The sequence below is a fragment of the Scaptodrosophila lebanonensis genome, unplaced genomic scaffold, assembly GCF_003285725.1.
Source record: "Scaptodrosophila lebanonensis strain 11010-0011.00,11010-0021.00 unplaced genomic scaffold, SlebRS2 tig00000098-arrow-pilon, whole genome shotgun sequence".
NCBI classification, from domain to species: domain Eukaryota; kingdom Metazoa; phylum Arthropoda; class Insecta; order Diptera; family Drosophilidae; genus Scaptodrosophila; species Scaptodrosophila lebanonensis.
Window position 1 is genome coordinate 444,116 of NW_022060568.1, and position 20,919 is coordinate 465,034.

Here is a 20,919-nt window from a genome sequence, read left to right on the forward strand (position 1 = left end):
CTCGACGCCCTATCGAAGAGTGTCGCCCCCACAATTCTAATGGCACGTCTTGAAATTTACATTCGCATGCATGTATATGTGGGAGTAAGTATTGGAATGATTGGATTTTGTGGTGGACTCACCTCAAAGCAGCCGCACCAGACGCGTCTTCCTCGGAACACGGGCATCTTCTTCTTCTGCTGTTGTCGGTAGTGTTTCTGGAGTGGCGTCTCGTTGCTTGCTGGCGCCTTCTTTAGGCTCCCAGCACTGCTGTGGCTGCTGTTGTTGTTGTCCTCTTTAAGTCCAAATGGATAGCCAAAGGTGTAGCCTAATATATTATTTGTGTAGAAGGAACCACCGCCACTGCCCACGCCGTTCTCATCGGCATGTTCTTGGGAAACGTTCGAGTGGTTGACACTGTTGTTGTTGTTGTTGTTGTTGCTGGTATACTGATTCCAATAGCGATAGAGACCGTTAAGGCAACTGAAGTCGCTGATGACGCCCTTCCAGTGATCAAAGTCGAAACGTTCTTGAAAATTCGCCGACGATGTGTCGCTGGCGTTGGCGTTCGGATTGTTGCTGTGCCTGTTGTTGTTGTTGTTGCTGCTGCTGATGCTGCTTAAGGGCAGAGTTGCTGTGCTGCCAGTTGTGCTCAAGTTGCTGCAACTGTTGAGGCTGGTAATGGATATCAAGCTGTTGCTGTTGTTGGTGCTGCTGCCAGCGTTGTTGCTGCTGTTGTGGTAGTTGCTGAGAGCAACACTCTTGCTGTTGTTGTTGCCGCCACTGGTTATCGTTATTTTAGTTACACCCGCGTTGCTTGTTGTTGTGCTTGTTGGTGCTGTTGCTGCTGCTGTTGCTGCTGCTGATGCAGTTGTTGTTGGTGGTGCTGCATTGATTGTAATGCAGCTGTTGTTGTTGCTGTTGCTGATAGTCGTTACTGTTGTTGCTGCTGCTTTTGGCTTCTCCAAAGTGCTATCCGGCGTTGTTTGCAATATTTCTGTGTTGGCACTATGCGTGTCAGGCTCATTGATGCAGACAATGGGACAGGATTGCAGCTTCTGTGGGCGAGTTGGGAGAGCAAAGAAATTGTTGGAATTATTTCTCAAATCGAATCGAATATAACTTATACTACACATACTTGTATTAGGGAATTATTTCAAATTTGAAACTACCATATTTCTCAAAAATCTTAAACAGCTTAGAAATTAGAGAATTGCCGTTGGGCGTGGGCCGATCCAAGTCGCAAACATTGTGACAACTTCATTGGCCTCAACACCAACACCAACACGAACACGAACACACATACTCGTACAGACACATGGCCATAGCCTCGCTCTGTCTGCGCCTAATCCATGTTGACGTGCCTAGGTGTCTGGCCAGACAAATGGCTGTCAACTCACATGCCAAGCCACTTCAAGCCACACTCAATTCCATTCCATCGGAGTCGAGGCGGGACAACTACATATTGCAGATACGAACTGAGCCAAGTCGGCCAATATGCAATTGCATTGCATTGTGCGCGTCTGTTGGTGCGTGTGCTGTGTTGTGCGAGATTTGATTTGTGTGCAATACCCTAACCCTCGAAAGGGCATTTATGAGCAGACAACAATCAGCAATTGTTCCTAAGAAGTTAAGTGAAATCTGCTATTTTTGGCAATCTTAGAAAGGGTTCTATTTGCGACAAACATTTAAATTAGTTTTACACAAATATCCATATCTGTTAGTTGCTTCAAATATTGCGAAAAAACATTGTAGTTATATTAACATTTAAATTAAATCAACAAAATTGGCTGTTGATAGAAAAGAAGAATAATATATATACCCGTATATAAAAAAAAAATATGTAATATACGTTACAATTTCAACTTGAAAGCTAAATTTTTATGAATATTTTTAGATTATGAGAGACTTGAAACAAACTATCAAATAAAACCTACAACTCTCCGACTAGAGCTGCAAGACAATCTATAATATGAGCATAACATAGTAAGCTTCACCAATCATTTCCATACCACTTATTTCAACCAAGATTTTGGCTTTAAAATGGAATCAGATGAAGGATATGCCACTCAAGCAATAGCAGGTAAAGTAAGAAATGTTAGAAAGCTACAAATGTCCAGATATGTATTTCAAAGGCAGATAAAAGTTGAAACCCATTTACTCGAAGAACAATCAAAGCTATGTAAAGCGAAGAGACTAATAAATTTTTATGGATTGACTTTTTCCATACGAGGGGGAAAAACTGGTAGAACAAATTAAAAATCTATGTACTTTCGATTAGAAATTTGTTGCTGATGTGGCTTGGTTCGTTTGAATGTATCCATCACGAATAATCGGACAATATTAAATAATATAATTTTTTGTAGAGAAGAGCATTTAGGCTGGCTATGTCCAGTGTCTCTTTTTCAGAGTTACTGGAATTGCTGTGTGTTTTATTTGTAATGTGCGTGGGTAAAAATTTACAGCTTTGCCATGAATTGTAAGTTGTCATATCTGTCTGTAATGCCTGACACAGAGCAACAACAACAACAACAACGTCACGATTGAGATAAATAAAAATCTGGGCAACAAAATGCATGCAACATTGTGTTGATGGAATCGAAAGTGCGGCGTAATGCGTGTGGGCGTCGATCAGGTGCCACATTGTGAGGTATGCGATAAGCAAGTTCTGTGACCAAGATCGTGCCACTCGTCCATAAATACATACATTTGTATTAAGTGTATGTGTATATTTACAATGGCGATGAAAAAAATAGCACTGCAGTAATTGAAATGATTTTTCTGTGAAGAAAAAATGCTAGAAGATCTTGATATGATCTTTTATCATAAAAGGATCCGCAATGCTAAATTATTGGACGAATTAGAAAAAACAAAAAAGGCAATAGAGTCGCCAAAGAAAAAAGCCCTGCTATTTTGAAAAAGCCCCTTTTACATTGGGACTAGACTTGCAACCAAAGGATAATGAACTCACAAATTTTGCTGTTTTTCAAAAATGTCAAGACGTCATACCTATTTACGAATAATATTGCTAAGAAGACTTTCAAATTCTTAAATAAACACCTTAAATTATATTTAGTTTTTCTATTTAATGAACCCTCAAAGGGATGCCTGTATGGATTGCTGTATGGAAGATTGAAGCACAGTCGAGAACAGATTCTTATAATAGTTCTATTTTTTCATCCTCAGCTGTAAATAACAGACTAGATCGACCGATGGCCAGCCATAAAACGATATTGTTATGCAAATTATTGGCACATATATTCAGATCACTATTGAAGCATATTATGCGCGTTTAAAAAGCCATAAAAAAATCGCCAGCCCATAACAATAACTATAATACTGGTCATATGCATAATACGCGTATCTATATACAGACAACACATGCACACATACTAGACATACATATGTCCGATATATGCACATGTAATGTCGTTTCTTATTAATAGGCTCCCATTAACTCTTGCTTTCTGTGCTTTCTGCGTTGCATAAAACCGATAGACAAAGAGTTCCGAGTGACTGCCCGTCATCATCATCATTATCATCATCATCAACGCCATTATTATCATACACACATACATATAGTATTAATACCGTTTTTTTTTTGTGCAAATCTCTTTGGTGTTGATAATTTCTGCTCAATTTATTGCGCAATCTGCGAAGAATTGACAAGTCATCTGCCTTGAATTCTAGCCCGAAAAAGTTAATCAGTCTTAGCGTTAACGGTTTTTTAACTGTTAGTTACCAAACCAGAAATAATTGGCCATTATACGAGTAAGTATCTGCGGAAGAGCCTATGACATTGTCAATAATATTTTTTTGTTGTCAACTTTAAAATTATGTTGAAATACTTATGTTCGGAAATAGTTTAAAATATAGTTTGGTGTTAATTGGTAGAACTAGTCGCATTCTTGCTGTTTTGCCAATTTCACTCTCAACTAGTGCTTTATTTGGAAATAAAATATGTTCACCATTTGACTGACGAGCTTAAAAAACACCGAGCATGAAAACTGATTCAAAAACCACTTCGTATTATATACTTTGTACGTTGTTTGTAAAATTGTGGCATGGTAACAAGGACATGCATACAATTTAGAGAACTACAAGTATTTTGGATCTACTTGATTCAGAATTAAAATTTATTTACCTCATTTTATATTCTTCACATTATTTCTCTTGCAAGTGAAAAGAGTGAAATAATTCTAATGCTGTTCCCATACTTGTATTACAAATTGCACATTTGATTTTGAGGAAATTAATTGTATTGTATTCTTAAAAAATATTAAATATTATAGTGCTAAGCTTAAAGAGCATAAACCAAGAAAGAAGGCGATTACGATTGTTAAATAAATGTTCGAGGCAAAACGAAAGATTTTAACAAGTTTTCGGAGCAAACATTTAAATGTTGTTAAAGAAGAGTATAAGATTTAAAAGCAAAGTCGCATCATCGCATGCCTTTTGCCTTGTTTTTTCTGCCAAATGTTGCAATGAACTTTTAAACAGATTTCTTCAATTGATTGTATTGAATGAAAAAACATACATACAAGTATTTTCAAATCAATTCCACTTTATGAATCACATTGATTCACGCTCCGGAATATGATTCACGGCACGCACCCATCGCTAATACTGGGATGTTTATTTATGTATTCTGCTGCGAGAATTGAGACTAAAAACGAAAAGAACCAACATTAATTCATTTTCTTTGGAGTCGACAGTGGAGAGAACTGAAACAGAGGAGGCAGACAATGTCGTCCGGTACGGTTCCACTAACCTCAGCTATCAGCGAGTGGTACCGAAAAGGTGCCACAAAAGTTTCGCATGTACTTGTATGTACAAGTATAGTATGTACGAGTGTGTGGTATGCCTTTCTTTCAATTGGGCACAGAGTTCAAACTGCTCCACATTTTGGCCCACTGGTTGGGCTCCATTAGTCAGTCGAGTCGCAATAGCAATAGCAATAGCTGCAGAGCTAGTACGAGCATGAGGCACGAGTACTACAAGTATATGTATGACGAATGTGCCACCAAATGCTTCAATTTCATGCCACTCAGGCACCCAAGCGTTGGGGGTCGCCCCAGTTGCCAACTCAACGTCAAATGTTGACTGTCTGCTGACGAACTGACGAGCTGACGAGCTGACGCGTTGACGGCGTCGTCGCTGCCGCCGTTGACGACGGCTTCGAAAATCAGGTCAATGTTTTATGTGCGCCTAGAATTGTCGGCGCTAGGCGCGTGCCATAGCATTCAGCTTATGTCGCCTGTTGCGTGGGCAACCAAAAGACACCAGAAAAAAAGTTGCTTAATTAAAAACTACAAAATATATTTGTTTATTTGTCTATTTGGTACGGTTTTTTGTTTTTGTTTTTTGTCTCCGGTACTCCGTTTTGGCCAGAGCGTGGGTCTAATTAAGCGTGCGCTGTTAGCCAAACATAAATTATCCATAAGTTGGTCGTAAACATTTGGAGTTGATGAGACACTTTTGGCCATAATTAGAAGCAATGTTTATATAGCCATTATAAGGGCCAATAGACATATCGGATCGGCTCTTGTGGACCGGACCGAGACACTCTGCAGGTGGTCGAGTGTTGCCAACCAAGGCCGTTCGTTTTGTATTTTGTTTAAGACATTGTTTAGTGAAATTATTTTGCAATTAACTTCAGAATGTTAATTAAGAGTGGTTAATTAATTATGAGTGATTAGGCTCGACACACCATACAACATCAAGTAACCCAACTTTTGGGCCCATTAAAAAGTGAAAATGTCTAAGCTATTGCAATGTTTTGTTATTTAAAGAAATTGGCTTCAAGATGCTCAGAAATAAATAATGACTATAAACAGGACTGCACCAACTATTGGATACACATTCTTTACCTAAATCTGCATAACTTTTTCAAAGTGCATGTCACTATTAATCCTAGTAATCTTAGTAGTTTGATTGAAGTAAAGAACGGGAGAGTCTGTCGAAAAAAAAAAACCATAGAGTTGTGATTTCTCGGGCACGCCTTGGCCCGACTTTGCACTAGACTTTTGTTCCTTCCCAGATGCAAGCGACATATAGACAGACGGACTTATTTACTTTCATATATATTATTTATGTTTTTTAAGGCTTTTGGGTATAGTACCGATTTACTGAGGAATAGAACACATTTTAACCAAGAACTTATTTAAAAAAAAATTATTTATTGTTAAGCACATTATTTTTTAAAGTTAAAGACATTGTTTTGTCAAATGCTTACTAGTATTTAAAGGGGAAAAATTCGTGTGGGTCTTCACAAAAGGCTGATTAAAACCCTTAATGCATTTTTTGGCTAAAGAGCTGGTTTCTCTTACAGTCTTGTAGACGTTTTCTAACTCCAGCTTAATAATTAGGGAACTAATGTAACTAATAAGCCTTTCTCTCTCTCTCTTTCTCTCTATTCATGATATATACGAGTATAGACTATGTAGCATTAATATATATATTACAGCTTTCAAAAGCCATAGATATTGTAGTTTTTGACGCCTTCGAGCGGCATATCCGACAGCATTGAAGTTATGATTTTTCACACTTGTCTCTTAGCCAGCTACAGAGCTGGAGAGCTATGGAGTGGAGGGGGAGGGGCGTGACGTGATATAAAAATAGAAATAATAACAGCAACAACAACAAGGAATGCTGCAATGGTTGGCATTTCCGAATACACCCACCAATTGGCCGACTGCCTGCATGTTTGTCGGTTTGTCTGTCTGTCTGTCTGGCCTCGTAATAACTTTATAAGGTGGGCGCCCAAGAGTCGAAAGTGAAATGAAATTAGACAGGAAGTGGCATTTTCATTCGCTCTGGTGTTGTGGCGCAACTGCAATTGGTCTGTCGGTCTGTCGCACTTTTTGGCACATTTGTGTAAAGTGTTTGGGCAACAACAGCAGCAACAGCAGCAACAGCAGCAACAACAACACTGTCATTATCACAATCGTTAGCAACGTTAGAAAAGCAGCAAAAACAACATTGCCCTTAATATAAAAGTCAAAAAATAAAATCCGCAAGCTGCATGAAAACTAGTTTTTCCGCATGCCAGGAAAAATGTCGAAAGCGCAAACAGCAGCCGAAGTTTTCGGATGCCAGCGGAGCTTAGTAGCCGCCTGCCTGCCTGCCAGTCAGCCCGTTAGTTTGGCATCTGTCAGTGCCGTCCATCTGTCCGTCAGTCAGTCAGTCAGTCATTCATTCATTTCAGTCAACGAAAACTTTTCCTTTTGCAGACTCGTTTATCAGTCGATGTCGTCGTCGTCGACGTCGACGTCGTCTTCGTCATCGTCACCGTTTCTGTCGCACACAGAGTCTAAGCCCATCTTTACCCACTTTTTATGCATTTTTGCCACACATAGATGCATTTAGTATGTGTATGTCTCTGTGTGCATGTGAGAATGTGTGTGAGCGCATATTTACACATCGGCATGTCAAGTTAAACCAAATTATTAGTGCGTTGTCGCGGTTGTGCCACAGTGGCTCGGAATTCGACTTCTTGTAACAAAATAATGGCATTGATGTGTACACATATGTTTAAGCAGATCTATTTGAGAAATACATGTAAGATATCTTAGGAATTGGATCAGCACAATCGCATTTATAGGATGTTGTAAATATATAAACAAAAAAATTAACATAGAAGCATTGCATATAAAATATATAAGACATATACGAAAAAGGTATGGTCAATGATGACATTAAAAAGCGTAAATGATTCATTTAGTCATTATAGACAGATTTAAGCTGTTAATGTAGCCTGGAATATCTTACGAGCGGTTTCTGGAAGTGACGGTTAAGTCCTCAATCACAAATCCTGATCCTGATCACAAATTTAAACACAACAATTTTCTTTTTAAACTTCTCAAACAATATTAATAAAGTCGATCTACATATGATTTTCATATTTTAAAATCATAAAAGATGTCTTTATTTGCGCGATCATGAATTTAAAACATTGAAGCACTCTTTGCCACAAATGAGAAACTTAAGACAAACGAATATTTGTTTGTTTGTTTAGAAATGAGAAGCAGGAATGGAAAAGCAATTGGGACAAGCGAATAAATCTCTTGCAACAAGCTGTTTTAATTAGAAATTACAGTAATTTTGATTTATATTTTAGGCTTCCTAGGGTGTGATTTGTTTAAATAATTGTTTGAATTGTATTTGATTGATTTGAAACTATACTTGAGGCGTTAAGGTGGCTTTGTTGTCTATTGAAAGATAAATAAATGATAGATAAAAATAAATAAGCGACAAAAAGGTGGCGCAACGGAAGTGTCCATTATAATGACGTCACACTTCATATTGTTTGCCTTTGTTATACGATGTGTCTCCAGTGCTAGTTAATTTCGAAAACGGGCGGCTTGCATATAACATCATATTTTATAAATATTTCAAATATATAACATATTTCAGAAATCGAGAGATTAGTTCTTTCTTCTTAATGTATAACTATCGTGTAACATTTCTAAGAAGTACTTTTTTAACGGCTTGGCTGGAAAGCATACTTATTGTGCTTTCCTAAATGTTGACTGACTTTAAAGTAAATAGTTTTAAATATTTTAAGCAAATTAGAATGCTTAAGATTTCAAAAAATGTTTGGTATCCACCGCTGGTCTACTGTTACAGCAACCTAAAACTACCTTATAATCTATTTATTTGTCATAATATTTGTCAAAGTCTCCGGAATTGCAAAACTCAATATAAAATTACAAAATATGTGGTCTGTGCGATTGGACTTTTGCACCACAGTGCGTCGTCATCGTCTTTGCGTGCGCTGATTGAGCCGCTTTATCGTAAGTTGGAACGTTGACGCCAGCGCCGACGCCAACGCCGACGCCAACGCCGACACTGACGTCGAAGCCAATATTAAAGCTGGACGTTGCGATGTCGCGCTTGTTTGGCGCCGCTGACAGCTTTTATATTAGTTTTACACTTTGGCAATAGCCGATGGGGCGTGAACGACATACGGCCTGCCGCCCGCCATACTCGCACAGCAAACGGACGGACAGGCAGAAAGACAGACAGACAGACAGACAGACAGGCAGATCGACACACACATGCATGCACTCATCAATCATACGCAATGTTGCCTTACATTTTTCTTAGCGGCTTTTCTCTCATGGCCGGCATTTGGTCGCAACAATTTGCAATTGCTTTTGGTGTCACACCAAAAATAGTCATTATGGCCAACTAACGAAAGCGCCGCCATCCTCATTGCCTGCATTTGTGGCAGGCATTTCATTTGGAGCCCCCTGTCTCGCAGTTAATTGCCAGCATTTTTTGCGCTCTTTTTCTTTGTGATCGCTTGCCAAAGAAAAATGAAAAAGCTGATGGCTTTTAATTGAATTTCAGTGAATGATGCACAAAAAAGGGCCGTCGTCTCATTTTTTGCGGCATGTTCACAATAGAGAGCTAATGAGTTAATTAATTAGCTGAAGAAAATTGCTGCCAAATGGTTCAGTTACCTTTCCAAATGGGGGACCTATAAAGTAGGGAATTGTAAAGTAAAGATGCTCCGCTTTAGGCAAAGTACTTGTACGCCCCTCAGTCGTTCACTTGGAGTCGACTTGTTAGAGAATTCACTTACAAAGCATTACTATACACTATTCAGTATAGTAATCGCATATATTTTTTTGTATATCTAGAATACACAAAATTTGTAAATTATGCGCAACTTTGTACTCATTGGCATCCATATTTTAGTACAAAAGAATCGTCCTTTTACGAATTAACAGAAGACTTCTATACAGTACATTTCCAATAGGACTTCCAATAGCTTGCACCAGTGTTATCAATAATTTACAAATTATAACACATTTAAGTCCTTTAGTATCAAGTCAAAAATAAGCTAGTTTAATTTTATAACTATATCAGATGTGCTACTGAAGACTAGAGTCCTCTTTTATTATAAACCATGTAGCAGATTTTAGAACCCGCTTCTTGAAGTGAATCTACTTTCGACTTTGTTTATACATTTAAAATATTTTGCAGCATTTTAGACATCACCTATCGATTATCTTAAAATATCTCAAGCTATAGACATAAATACGAGTATACACAAATCCGAGTATGTCTATTTATTTGAGACATTCGCGCAAAAGGCTGGCACACAAAATGCGGAACTGGCGGCATTGCATGGAAGGCGCGAACAAAAAAAAACAAACGTGTACTTATGCATATGAATACGAGTGTATAGTATAGTCTATGCATATATCTGCTATACATATATCCAGTCTGTATGTGTAACCAACTATGTATATCTAATTGCAAACTCAACTATGAGGTTTTTCTGAGATGCCAATGGCTGACAATAAATTTGTAATATTATTATGAATTTCTTGCTATTGTTGTCCAAATACACGCATATCCTTGCATGCAAACATACGAGTCGATAGGCAGCTGTTCGTACAGACATGCGAGGGTGGCTCGAAAACTCTTCAGACAATGGAGAAAACTAGAAAATGAATAAAATAATTTCCGAATTAAAACTAACATGTTTACTTATTCTTAAAAATTATATACGTTCCTCTGACTATGAGGGCTAAAAAACACCAAATTTTGGAATGCCGACTAATCTAAACCAAATAGAGGACAAGTTAGTATTGTTTGTCTTTCTTGCGAGTTTTCGAATTACTTTAAAATTTGGTTTGAATCACCTTTTTTTCTTAACCATTTATCGCTCGGATAGGGCTACTTTAGATGACATTTTCGTGCACTTGTATTAATTAATCAAAATAATTTATATTCCTATTTCAGGCAAAAAGAGGGGAACATGTTGATCGGCCCTCGCACATGCATGAAACGCTAAAAGCGAACGACAAAACGAAAGCAGTCGCTGCCAGCACCAACAACAACAACTACAACAACATCACCAGCAGCGACAACACTTGCTGGACCGTGGCGAAGGTGTTGTAAGGTGTTGTTTACATGCAACAACAACAACAACAACAGCAACAGCAACAGCAATAGCAATAACTATAGCAACATTCAAACTGAAATTAAAGTAGAGCCAAAACAACAAAAATAAAAAATAATACTAACAAATAAAAAGCAAATCCATGCAAAAAGTAAAGGTAATCAGGCATGCGGGTGTAAAAATTAAATTATTGCACAAGCGCAGACAATGAGACCACAACAACAACAACAACAACAACAGCAATTATCATATGAGGGAATGTTACAGTTGAGCAAGCCCGACAGTGAAATACCCTCAAATACCCAAACAAATTATACCCGCATAGCAGAAGAAAATAGAAGAAGAAGAACAGCGATTCTCCGCTGAATAGATTTAATTGAAATTAAACGAATGCAAAGTCCATATATAGTTTTGGAACTATGGACTGTGGCAACTCGTATTGCCTTCGAGCTAATGTATAGCGGAGTCTAGTTCTGTCAATGTGGGCTCGGCTCTTTGCGATATAGAGGCGTTCATCCAGACGGATAGACGGACAATCGTACTTGTATAAAAATATTGCCAGACACACACATCGAATATATGTTACCCTTTCACCCTTCGGCTACAGAGTATGAAAACATAACACGATGCAATAGTTTTAGGGAAATCTTAAATTTCCATTTTGAATAGAGTTTTATTGAAAAATTCTCAAAAGTTGTTCCATAATAATGGTTTTTATGCGTATTAAACTAGGAACGTTAAGAAAGTTGTATCTTGAAACAAGAACAAGTCATTTAATACTAACATTGAGGCTCGCTTGTCGCATATGGATGAATTAATCGTAAGATTAAGAACCACTTGCCATTTTAATATCGATTATAGGTAGTAAGCATTGAATCAGTTAGAAATGTTATAGGTCTTGGTGGATTAGCTGTAAATGCAGGACATTTATCCTTGACCTTATAAGGAAATAGAGGATTGTTCTTAAATGAGTTGTGGCTTTAAATTAGTCATATTCCCCCTTCTTCTATTTCGCTTAAATGATTATGGCTCATGACGATGGAAGCTAACCACTATTATAGTTAAATGATTCCATCAATATAATTCCGTTCTGTATTTATGGGGCATTCTTATTGCCACTAGCATTGTTCATCAATGAAGACGTTCCATGTTGTACAATCGGTTTAACCCACTCAATTGGAACTTCAAGGACATCAAACATAAGCCATAGCAAGCGGAATCAAATGTTGTACACCATTCAATCGAAAATCGGAAAAATCTGCCAATGGGCGACATACTATAATTTAATGATCGCGCTGCAATTTAAATGTAAAAGTTGCTACCACAACTAGTGAACAGCTTTTAACTAATTTGTGTGCCTTGTTGTTGTTGCTGTTGCTGCTGTTGTAGTGGTTGTTGTTGTTGTCTAAATGATATCAGCAACATTTGATATTTTGCCACGCCAAATAGGCGTCGACAACTGGCTGCCCGACAATTTAGAATTTATGGCCAGCAAGTGGCAAATAAAATAAAAGGAAAACAGGCAATGGTAACAACAACAACAGCAACAACAATAAGTTGGTTGCTGAGATTTCATTGCAACAATCACAACAACATCAACAGCAACAGCAACAACGACAGGAAAAAATGCCAGCAAGTGGGTGCAGCAGGCGCGTCTATTGAAATGAGCCAACAGACAACAGCAACAACAACAACAACAAAAGTGCCCACATAAAATGCCACAGTCCGAGGGAAATAAATGCCAACAACAACAGCAACATCAGCACAAACAGCAGCAGCAGCAACAGCAACAATAACTTATGCACTTGCCACCAAAGTGCAAATAAAAAGTGCACACAATATACAAAATAAAATGAAATAAAATAAAAATTAAGATAACGCATGCACTTACAACAAAAACAGAGACAACAATTTCGTTGTTGTTGTTGTCGTTTTTGTTGCTGGTGCAAGCCAGGCCAGCAATCTCCTTCTCTCCTGTTTAGCCGATGCATCCGTTGTGGCAATTAAATGAATATGAAAAACTTTCACTAAATGCTGCAAAAAAGGTCTGATGAAGTCGTTGTCGTTGTTGTTGCTATTGTTGTTAATACTCGTACAACTATTGTTGTTGTTATTGTTATTGTTTTGGTGAGTCGCTTGAGACGCTGGTTGCTGGGGGCCTATTGTTTGACTGACTGACCAGCGGGCCGGCCGGTCTAATATTAGTCATGCCACCAGCAACAACAACAGCAACAAAAATATATACTCTTCTCTAACTGGAAGCTGATTTCTATTCGCCATCCAAAATATTCCTTCATACTTATTATTAATTCCAGACTTTGAAAACTTAATACCTAAAGTGTTTGTAGATTTTATATTCGCTAGGAATTATTTAGTGAGTCCTGCTGATCCTATAGGCTCCTCGACAGTAAGTATATTGCTGCTTCTACAACATTTTGGAGGTGCCTCTCCTTCTCCTAATTTTTCACTGATATACCAAAGCACTTTTTCCGAAACACGGCAAATTTGTGAGCAAAATTCGTTCTATTTTTAATATTTTTTATTGATTATTTATTTTTATTTATACGATATAATCTGCTCTAATCTATTCTGTTTTGATATATGAATAGGGGTAGTGTTTGAATTTCCTTAATTTATTACACTCATGACCAATACAACATACCCTTTCACCGAAAGGGTAGGGTATAATAAACAACAGCAAAAGTTTGCAAATTTTTTTAATTCGTTTTTTCGGGTGGCCTGATCGGTAAATCATAAAGATCATCGTCTTCATTCCATTGCTGGCCGATAATCATCAGCCTCAACAACTGAAACAAGCCAAGCAACAACGAATCGTACAGTGGAATGAATATACATTTGCATTTCGTAAATTTATATCACCAATTAAAGAAATAATAGTTGAATTAAAAAAAAGGTAGCAAGAAAAAAGTCGAAACCCATGGCTGGTGAATTTTTAAATTTTATTTCTATTTATCTGGAAGCTTTATTGGACCACAACTTCATGTTGAGAATATTGCAAATTTTTTATATACCATTCCTTCTTCATTTACCTTAATCTTCAATGCAAAGTCTTTGTTGTTTTAAAGACACTATTTTATTGAAAAGTTAACTAAATCGCATAGCAACAACCAACTTTCTTTCTCAAGTCGAACGGTATTCGTGGAGATATTCACTTTTTGCCAAAAACAAGCCCTTTTGTTCCACTGTGCGTTCCAAAAGTGCTTTTTAATTGTTATTACAAACATGCCAAAAACAAAATGAATTGCTGTTTGCTTGCTCTGCTGATTTTGGTTGTGGTTTATGTTTTTTCTTTCATCTTCAATTTTTGCGGTCTTGGGGCTAAGCCGCGCTCAAAAGGTTTGTATTTACGAATATTGGCCAGCAGGTAATGTAAGACCTGACCATATAAAGAGTTTCAATTGGACAATATGTGATGCAGAGAAATGAATTTGTAAACAGATACTTCTCATGATTGAAACGATTGCTACGCCTCGCACTTGAAAAGTAAAATGGGAAATAAAAGGATCACAGATACGCTTCTTATTTGAAATATTAAAAGTCTTAAAATATCTCAAACCTACCATGAATACTAAGTATTACACTTTATGTTATTTTAATCTGCTGTTTAAAATTTAGTGTGTATCAATGAGCAGAAAGTACTTGTTGCATTCAATAACTAGTCTGCCTTGATAGGTTGTTTAAACGACTGTTCTAAAGCTGTTGCAAATTGTTCGAAATGGCCAAAGATTATTCGTTACTTGGCTCGTATAGTAGTGAAAATATAAAAGTTGATAATAAAATTACAAATAAAGGAAAAACAGTGATACATTTTGTGTTGAAGGACAATTAGTTTTGAACCTTTGGGGAATTGTGTGACGGCCTCTTCGACTTCTTCTGTTTGTTTTGCTTTGCTTTGCACTTTTAAGGCTATTCGCTTGCTTTGGCTTTTTGGCCATAGAACAGCTGACATTTAAAGTTTAAAGCCAAGAAAGGCAAAACTCACAATTAGATAAACGAACCGGGCAGAGCATTGGAAGAACTAGAAGCTATAATTATGAGCTATTATTGTGCATAATTGTTAGCAAAACTGAAGCTAAACTCATATTTATAGTTAAGCGAGGGAATGCATTCACAGACAGACTAACATATGGACATTTTGACAGACATTTGTCGGCCTTCGGAGCAGACGGAAGAACCGAAGCGGGCCAGTGCGAAATCAGTCTATCGAGTCTAACTTGCCTCTATGATATATTTTGTACTCCTCTAATGAGCTGGCAATGGCAATTAATTATAACTTTAACATATTTTTATGTGCGTTTCGCAATAAATGTTTTCTAATGAGCCGTTGCGGCTAGAACTTGTTTTTTCCGAGTGCTTGGCGGCGGCAGGTCGATGGGACCTTCGTTGCGTTGCGTCGCGCCGCGTCGTTGGCCGTGCTGCACCACACGGCGTATGCATAATAAATTGTGCACAACAGCAACATTGAACAATTCATACATATATACATTACTATATATGTATGTATGTATGTATGCTTTGTGTATGTATGAACGATACTTTAAACACCCCCAACCAAGTGCTCCACATTGTTGCTCCATTGCTGTTTAAATGCTTGAAATGTTTTTTGTCTTTCGATTGAAATGAAAAACCAGTTTGATCGTGCGATGCACATATCGTATACTAAAATGTATCTTTCAGATGCAATGTAGTATGGTGAGGTGAGGTGAGCTGAAGGCTGCGGTTGGGCATACAGGGCGGCCACAGGGGGAGCACGGTAGGCACCCCTCTCAAGCTAGCAGCGACTAACTCTAAACGCTGTGGCGTTTGGGTTTTGTTTCATTTTCATCATGACATTTATTCCGCATTCTTTGCAACTTGATTTAGGCTTGGTGTTGGTGTTGCTGTTGTTGTTGTTGCTGTTGTGCTGCCTAAGCCGGCTTCAAATGCACTTTACATTTTGCCGTAGCCTTTGTTGTTGCTGCTGTCTGCCACACAAGTGCCGCACAAAATTGTGAAAAAATTCTTCAGCATATTGGCAAAAACTTAAAACAGAAAAACACGTTGAGTTCGGCTTAAATAGTTTTTGGGATTTGTTTTGCCTTTTGTTAGCACAGATGTTGTCCAGGCGCCAGATTTCTTGTCTATTGCTATATTAGCGGCCAAATCTTGCTACAACAATGCAGGAGCTGCATACAAATTTAACAAATTTAAGTGCCAATTATTTGTAATCGCTTTGACAAAAGTAAAAGTCACAAGTGAGTCCATTAACTATTTTGTAATTCGTAGCTAATTAATGTGACTGGGAATGTCTAGTGACCGAAATGTGCTCTTCAAATAAGCTGTAGACGTCCCATGAAATAAAAGACTTCTCTCATTAATATTAATGCTTAAATCTATCAGTTTCAGTCGTTAAATATAAAAATGCAATTAATTAATATATGCAGTTGTCTTTTCATTTACTATTTTGTTGTACGTGCTTTAAATTCATAATCATTTCTTATTTGTATTTTTATCACAGATTTTTTTTTAAATTATGTTCTGTTATTTGCATTCTCTGTTGCTGCTCTGTTAATGTCTTAACTGTTGTTGCTTGCTCTGCTTATGCCCTTTCTGTTACTTGCCTTTTCCTGCTATGACCCTCTCTCTGTTGCTACTTTTTCTGTTAATCGACCTTTTATTTTTGAAGGTATGGGAAAGTTAAAGATAATTTTACACTTGGTATGAATGTTGTTTTCTAAACGCTTCAATATGAATTAAGCCCATTTAACCTATATTTTATTCATTTATATTATTAAGCGAATTTGAATGTAATGTCTCCTCAATATGAGAATCCTTTAAGGAAACTTATGTTACTTGCACTCTCTGCTGATGCTCTGTTAATGTCTTAACTGTTGTTGCTTGCTCTGCTTATGCCCTTTCTGTTACTTGCCTTTTCCTGCTATGACCCTCTCGCTGTTGCTACTTTTTCTGTTAATCGACCATTTATTTTTGGAGATATGGGAAAGTTAAAGATAATTTTACACTTGGTATGAATGTGGTTTTCTAAACGCTTCAATATGAATTAAGCCCATTTAACCTATATTTTAATCATTTATATTATTAAGCGAATTTGAATGTAATGTCTACTCAATATGGGAACCCTTTAAGGAAACTTATGTTACTTGCACTCTCTGCTGCTGCTCTGTTAATGTCTTCTCTGTTGCTGCTTGCTCTGTTTATGCCCTTTCTGTTACTTGCCTTCTCCTGTTATGACCCTCTCTATTGCTACTAATTTGCTAATTTTACTCTTCGAATGAATGTTGTTTTCTAAACGCTTCAATATGAATTAAGCCCATTTACCATGTAAGTTGTATGCATTAACAGACCATTTATATTATAGCTTAGACGCTCGATGTCGTATTATAATTTAAGCGAATTTAAATGTAATGTCCCCTCATTGCAATCAGCATCTTAAGTCAGCAAAATGTGCATTTAATGGCACGTTTCAATTTCAATGCATTAGCCGTTTTGGGGGGCTCCGACTCCGGCTCTGGTTGTTGCCAGTAATGCTTAGCTTTTGTTTTTTGTTTGCTTGCTTTTTCTAGTCGCCTAATCACAGATGAAAGCGAAATGAAATGAGATGCCCCTTCCACAACAATCTGCAGCAGCTGAGCCAACAGATCCGATCCAACTTAGCTGACCGTTGCTGGTGGCCTTTTTTCTTTCTTTGTTTCTTTCTGTTTTGCTTTTTGCTTTGCTGATGATGCGAATGATCTTCAATTTTTGCAGCGAGCTGGGTTGGATCGGGTCGTCTCGGATCGGATGGGGCCATAACTCGTTGTCATGGCTCGATTTCGCGGTCGTGTGCAGCGGCAAGCGATGTGACTTTTGACACTGACATTAACGCCAAGTGGCTGGGCTGGCCTGGGCCGGGCTGGGCTTGGCAGGGTTCCTCGTCATATTCATTGGCTGGTCATCGCGGCAAGTGTCATTACAATTTTGTTGAAGTGTTTGGTTTTTGGGAAATCGTTGGGCAACTTTTACTTTTGTGCATGACTATTGGAAAATTGCTCGTTTTATGTTTATTAATTTGTCATAATTTGTTATCACCTCGAGGTCGGGGCGTGACAAGGCGATGCGGGGGCGACGGAGGCGTCAAGTCTTATTTGTGCTTTGCATTTTTAAAATTTGTTTCTACGGCCTTACATAAACGCTCATTGCCTCGAAAAAGCTTGCTCGAAGCTCGAGCCAAGAGTCGGCCAAAAATTGTTGTGCAATTTATCTTTATTTAATTGAACTTTTACTTTCTTGTTGCCGTTGTTGTTGTTGTAGTTGTTGTTGTTGCTGTTGCTGCTGTTAAGTCGAGAGCGAGCGCGTTTCATAAATTGCAAATAATTTTTCAAGTCAAAGTGAGAAAAAAACCAAAAATGCGGTGAGTAGCTCCCGTGCGGCCCGCGGACAACTCTGCGATCGAATTAACCGCCGCGGACCCAACATCTACATCTTGTACACACATACATATACACATATGAATACTACATACATACATATATGCTCGTATACGAGTATGCATATCACATACCAATGTATTGATAATTTGTGTGTTGTATGCTAATCCGGTAAATCAATTGATGTGCGCCGCAAGCACTTATAAAAATCGATATAAATTATTAATTCAAAACAATGCAAAGCAAAAAAAGACTATAATAATAATAAAAAAACGAACCATGAAATGCCGGTAAACAAAGTTAAAGAGAAAAGTTTAAGAAAATAAAAGGAAAACCAGTTTGGATATTTAATGGCACTGTTGTTTTATTTTTATTTTATTTTGATTTTCCATGCTATTTTTATTTGTCTATTTAAGTATTGTTGTGGTCGGAACTGTTTCAATTGGCCAATTAATTAACAGACCAGAAAGCTGCCAAACACTATTATTAGAGAATGGAGAACTTGCACAATCATTGAGCCAAGTTAGAAGTAGTGGATGGCAGCAATGATATCACCGAAACACTTTTAACTGTTGTGGTAACCGTCTAAGCCCGTAGTGCGAACAATTATTTCGATATAAAGTGCATTGAAAATGTACAACAGCCATTTAAGTATATATTTGTTTTTGTTAGAGGGATAGCTGGAGAAAACACCACAAGACATTGGAATAAAGTATGTAGATCTTTGTAATTTGTTGGATTAATGCATTCATTTATTTGTCATTCATTTTAATTGCTTATTAATTGTGCTCGCCCAAATTATAATTTCTACCCATTCGTACCTTACTTTGCTGCCTGGTATTTCAAAGAAAGTGATTTTCATTTTTTAAAAAAGGAAGTGAAATTAGTACGGAAGTATCGAAGAGAACATTTTCGTTTTGTCTGGAAAAGCTAACTTTATTTGATAAATGAGAAATTTTATTGTTATATGTAGAACATATGTATACATTAGTATCATATAGAGGGAAGAGAATAATTATATTTGTGGATGTTTAAGATTTTCTTTTACTTTATAAAGCTGTTTAGGTCAACATTTCTTTGGCAAACGAAATATAAAAATATTATAAAAAACATACTTCAAACGTAAGTTAAGTCCCATGGCTTGCAATTACTTCTCTGGCCGTTGCCTACACTAGTAGTGATACCTTACAATAGCGATGGAAATACAAGTAATAAATGTGCTCTGATTGGCTTTATTCAGAGTGCCACAGAAAGTGGCTGCGCTATCTGGTCAGCCTCTCTTTGTGGCTCTTCCCCATTTCAAGTTCAATACGAATTGCTCAGTTGCTGGCTGCCACGCCCCCACTCCCCCTCTGCCGACCGCAATCACCCACAATTCGCAGCAATCTCTAGGTGTTGATGAGGCTGTGGGGCGCAGCGTAGAAAGCCAAGATGAAGAGCCAAGTATCTTGACCCTCATTAATTCATGTAAGCCGCTTGGCGCTTTTGGCGCATTCGCCAAAATAATAAAAGAAAATAAACAACAACAAAATACCTGATCGAAATTTACAGTTTTTATTATTATTATTATTGTTATTTTTGTTGTTGTTGTTGTTTTTTTCAGCGACTACAGCGAGCGACCTGCACTCGCAATTAACATACGTAATTTATTTAAATTCAATTTTTATTTTATTTTATTTCTCGGCTCTTCTGCAGCTTTGGCGGCTGCTTCTTGACGCTCAGCGTTTTCACTTTCGTTTGCGGGCCCGAAAATGCCAAGCATCCGGCCAAATCTTTGGACGAAGCGCCCAACTCTCTTGCGCTAACCTGTTTGGCGATATCTCGCTGCTTGACCGGCTGAGCTGACTGACTGCCCGCTTACCATGATTATTGTGATTACCAGCGAGCGGGCGAGCGATTCACCGGCAGGCCAGGGCCATGCCAGGCAAGGCAGGCAGGCAAGCAGGCAGGCAGGCAGGCAGCAAGAAACCCCAAAACACACAAATTGAAAACGAAAGTGAAAATGTTTTCGAGACGAGTGCGATGAGTGCGAGAGACCGAGACACCAGCAACATTTTGTTGGTGATGAGGCGGCTCCAAGAAAAAGAAAAACAAAGCAGAAGATCGCATAGATCGCCGCATGGACTCAATGGTGGTCGAATCGACCGCGGCGGCGGCGGCGGCAGCACCATTCAATGCTGTAAATTAAGTTGGCGATTTGTTGTTGTTGGTGTTTTTGTTGTTGTTGTTGGGTGAAATCTGCTCAGACAGAGTGCCAAGGTTGGCGCTCAAAGTTGTCGGCTGCATCGTTATTGTTGACAATGAAAACTCCTTGTGGAAAGTTTCTTTTCGTCAGCATCTCGTGCGAATGTGTGTGTGTGTGTGTGTTTGTCTGTGTAGGGCCTTAACTATATAGCTGGATAATAGCGGGCTGGCTAAAAGGAGAAAAACAACAGCAGGAGGGCAGCAGGGCAGCAGGTCGTGCAGACAATGGGCGACCGGCGTTTGAAGTTTAGCGCCAAGTTGACTTGCAACTAAAAGAGGGGGGCTCTGTCTTCGATAGACGACGATTGATATTTAGAGGAAAGTCAGCAGAGAGCATTATTTCTGCAGGCT

At 38.1% G+C, this 20,919-nt stretch overlaps 1 protein-coding gene across 2 annotated transcripts in view; it reads right to left on the bottom strand.

Moving 5' to 3' along the window:
• Positions 1–20,919, bottom strand: part of LOC115627811 (disheveled-associated activator of morphogenesis 1) — a 35,541-nt gene that overhangs the window by 5,137 nt on the left and 9,485 nt on the right. For both annotated transcript variants that reach the window (XM_030523642.1, XM_030523641.1), the window contains exon 2: positions 123–1,037. In XM_030523642.1, the coding sequence (XP_030379502.1) occupies positions 123–1,037 (915 nt within the window). The remainder of the gene's footprint in view (positions 1–122; positions 1,038–20,919) is intronic.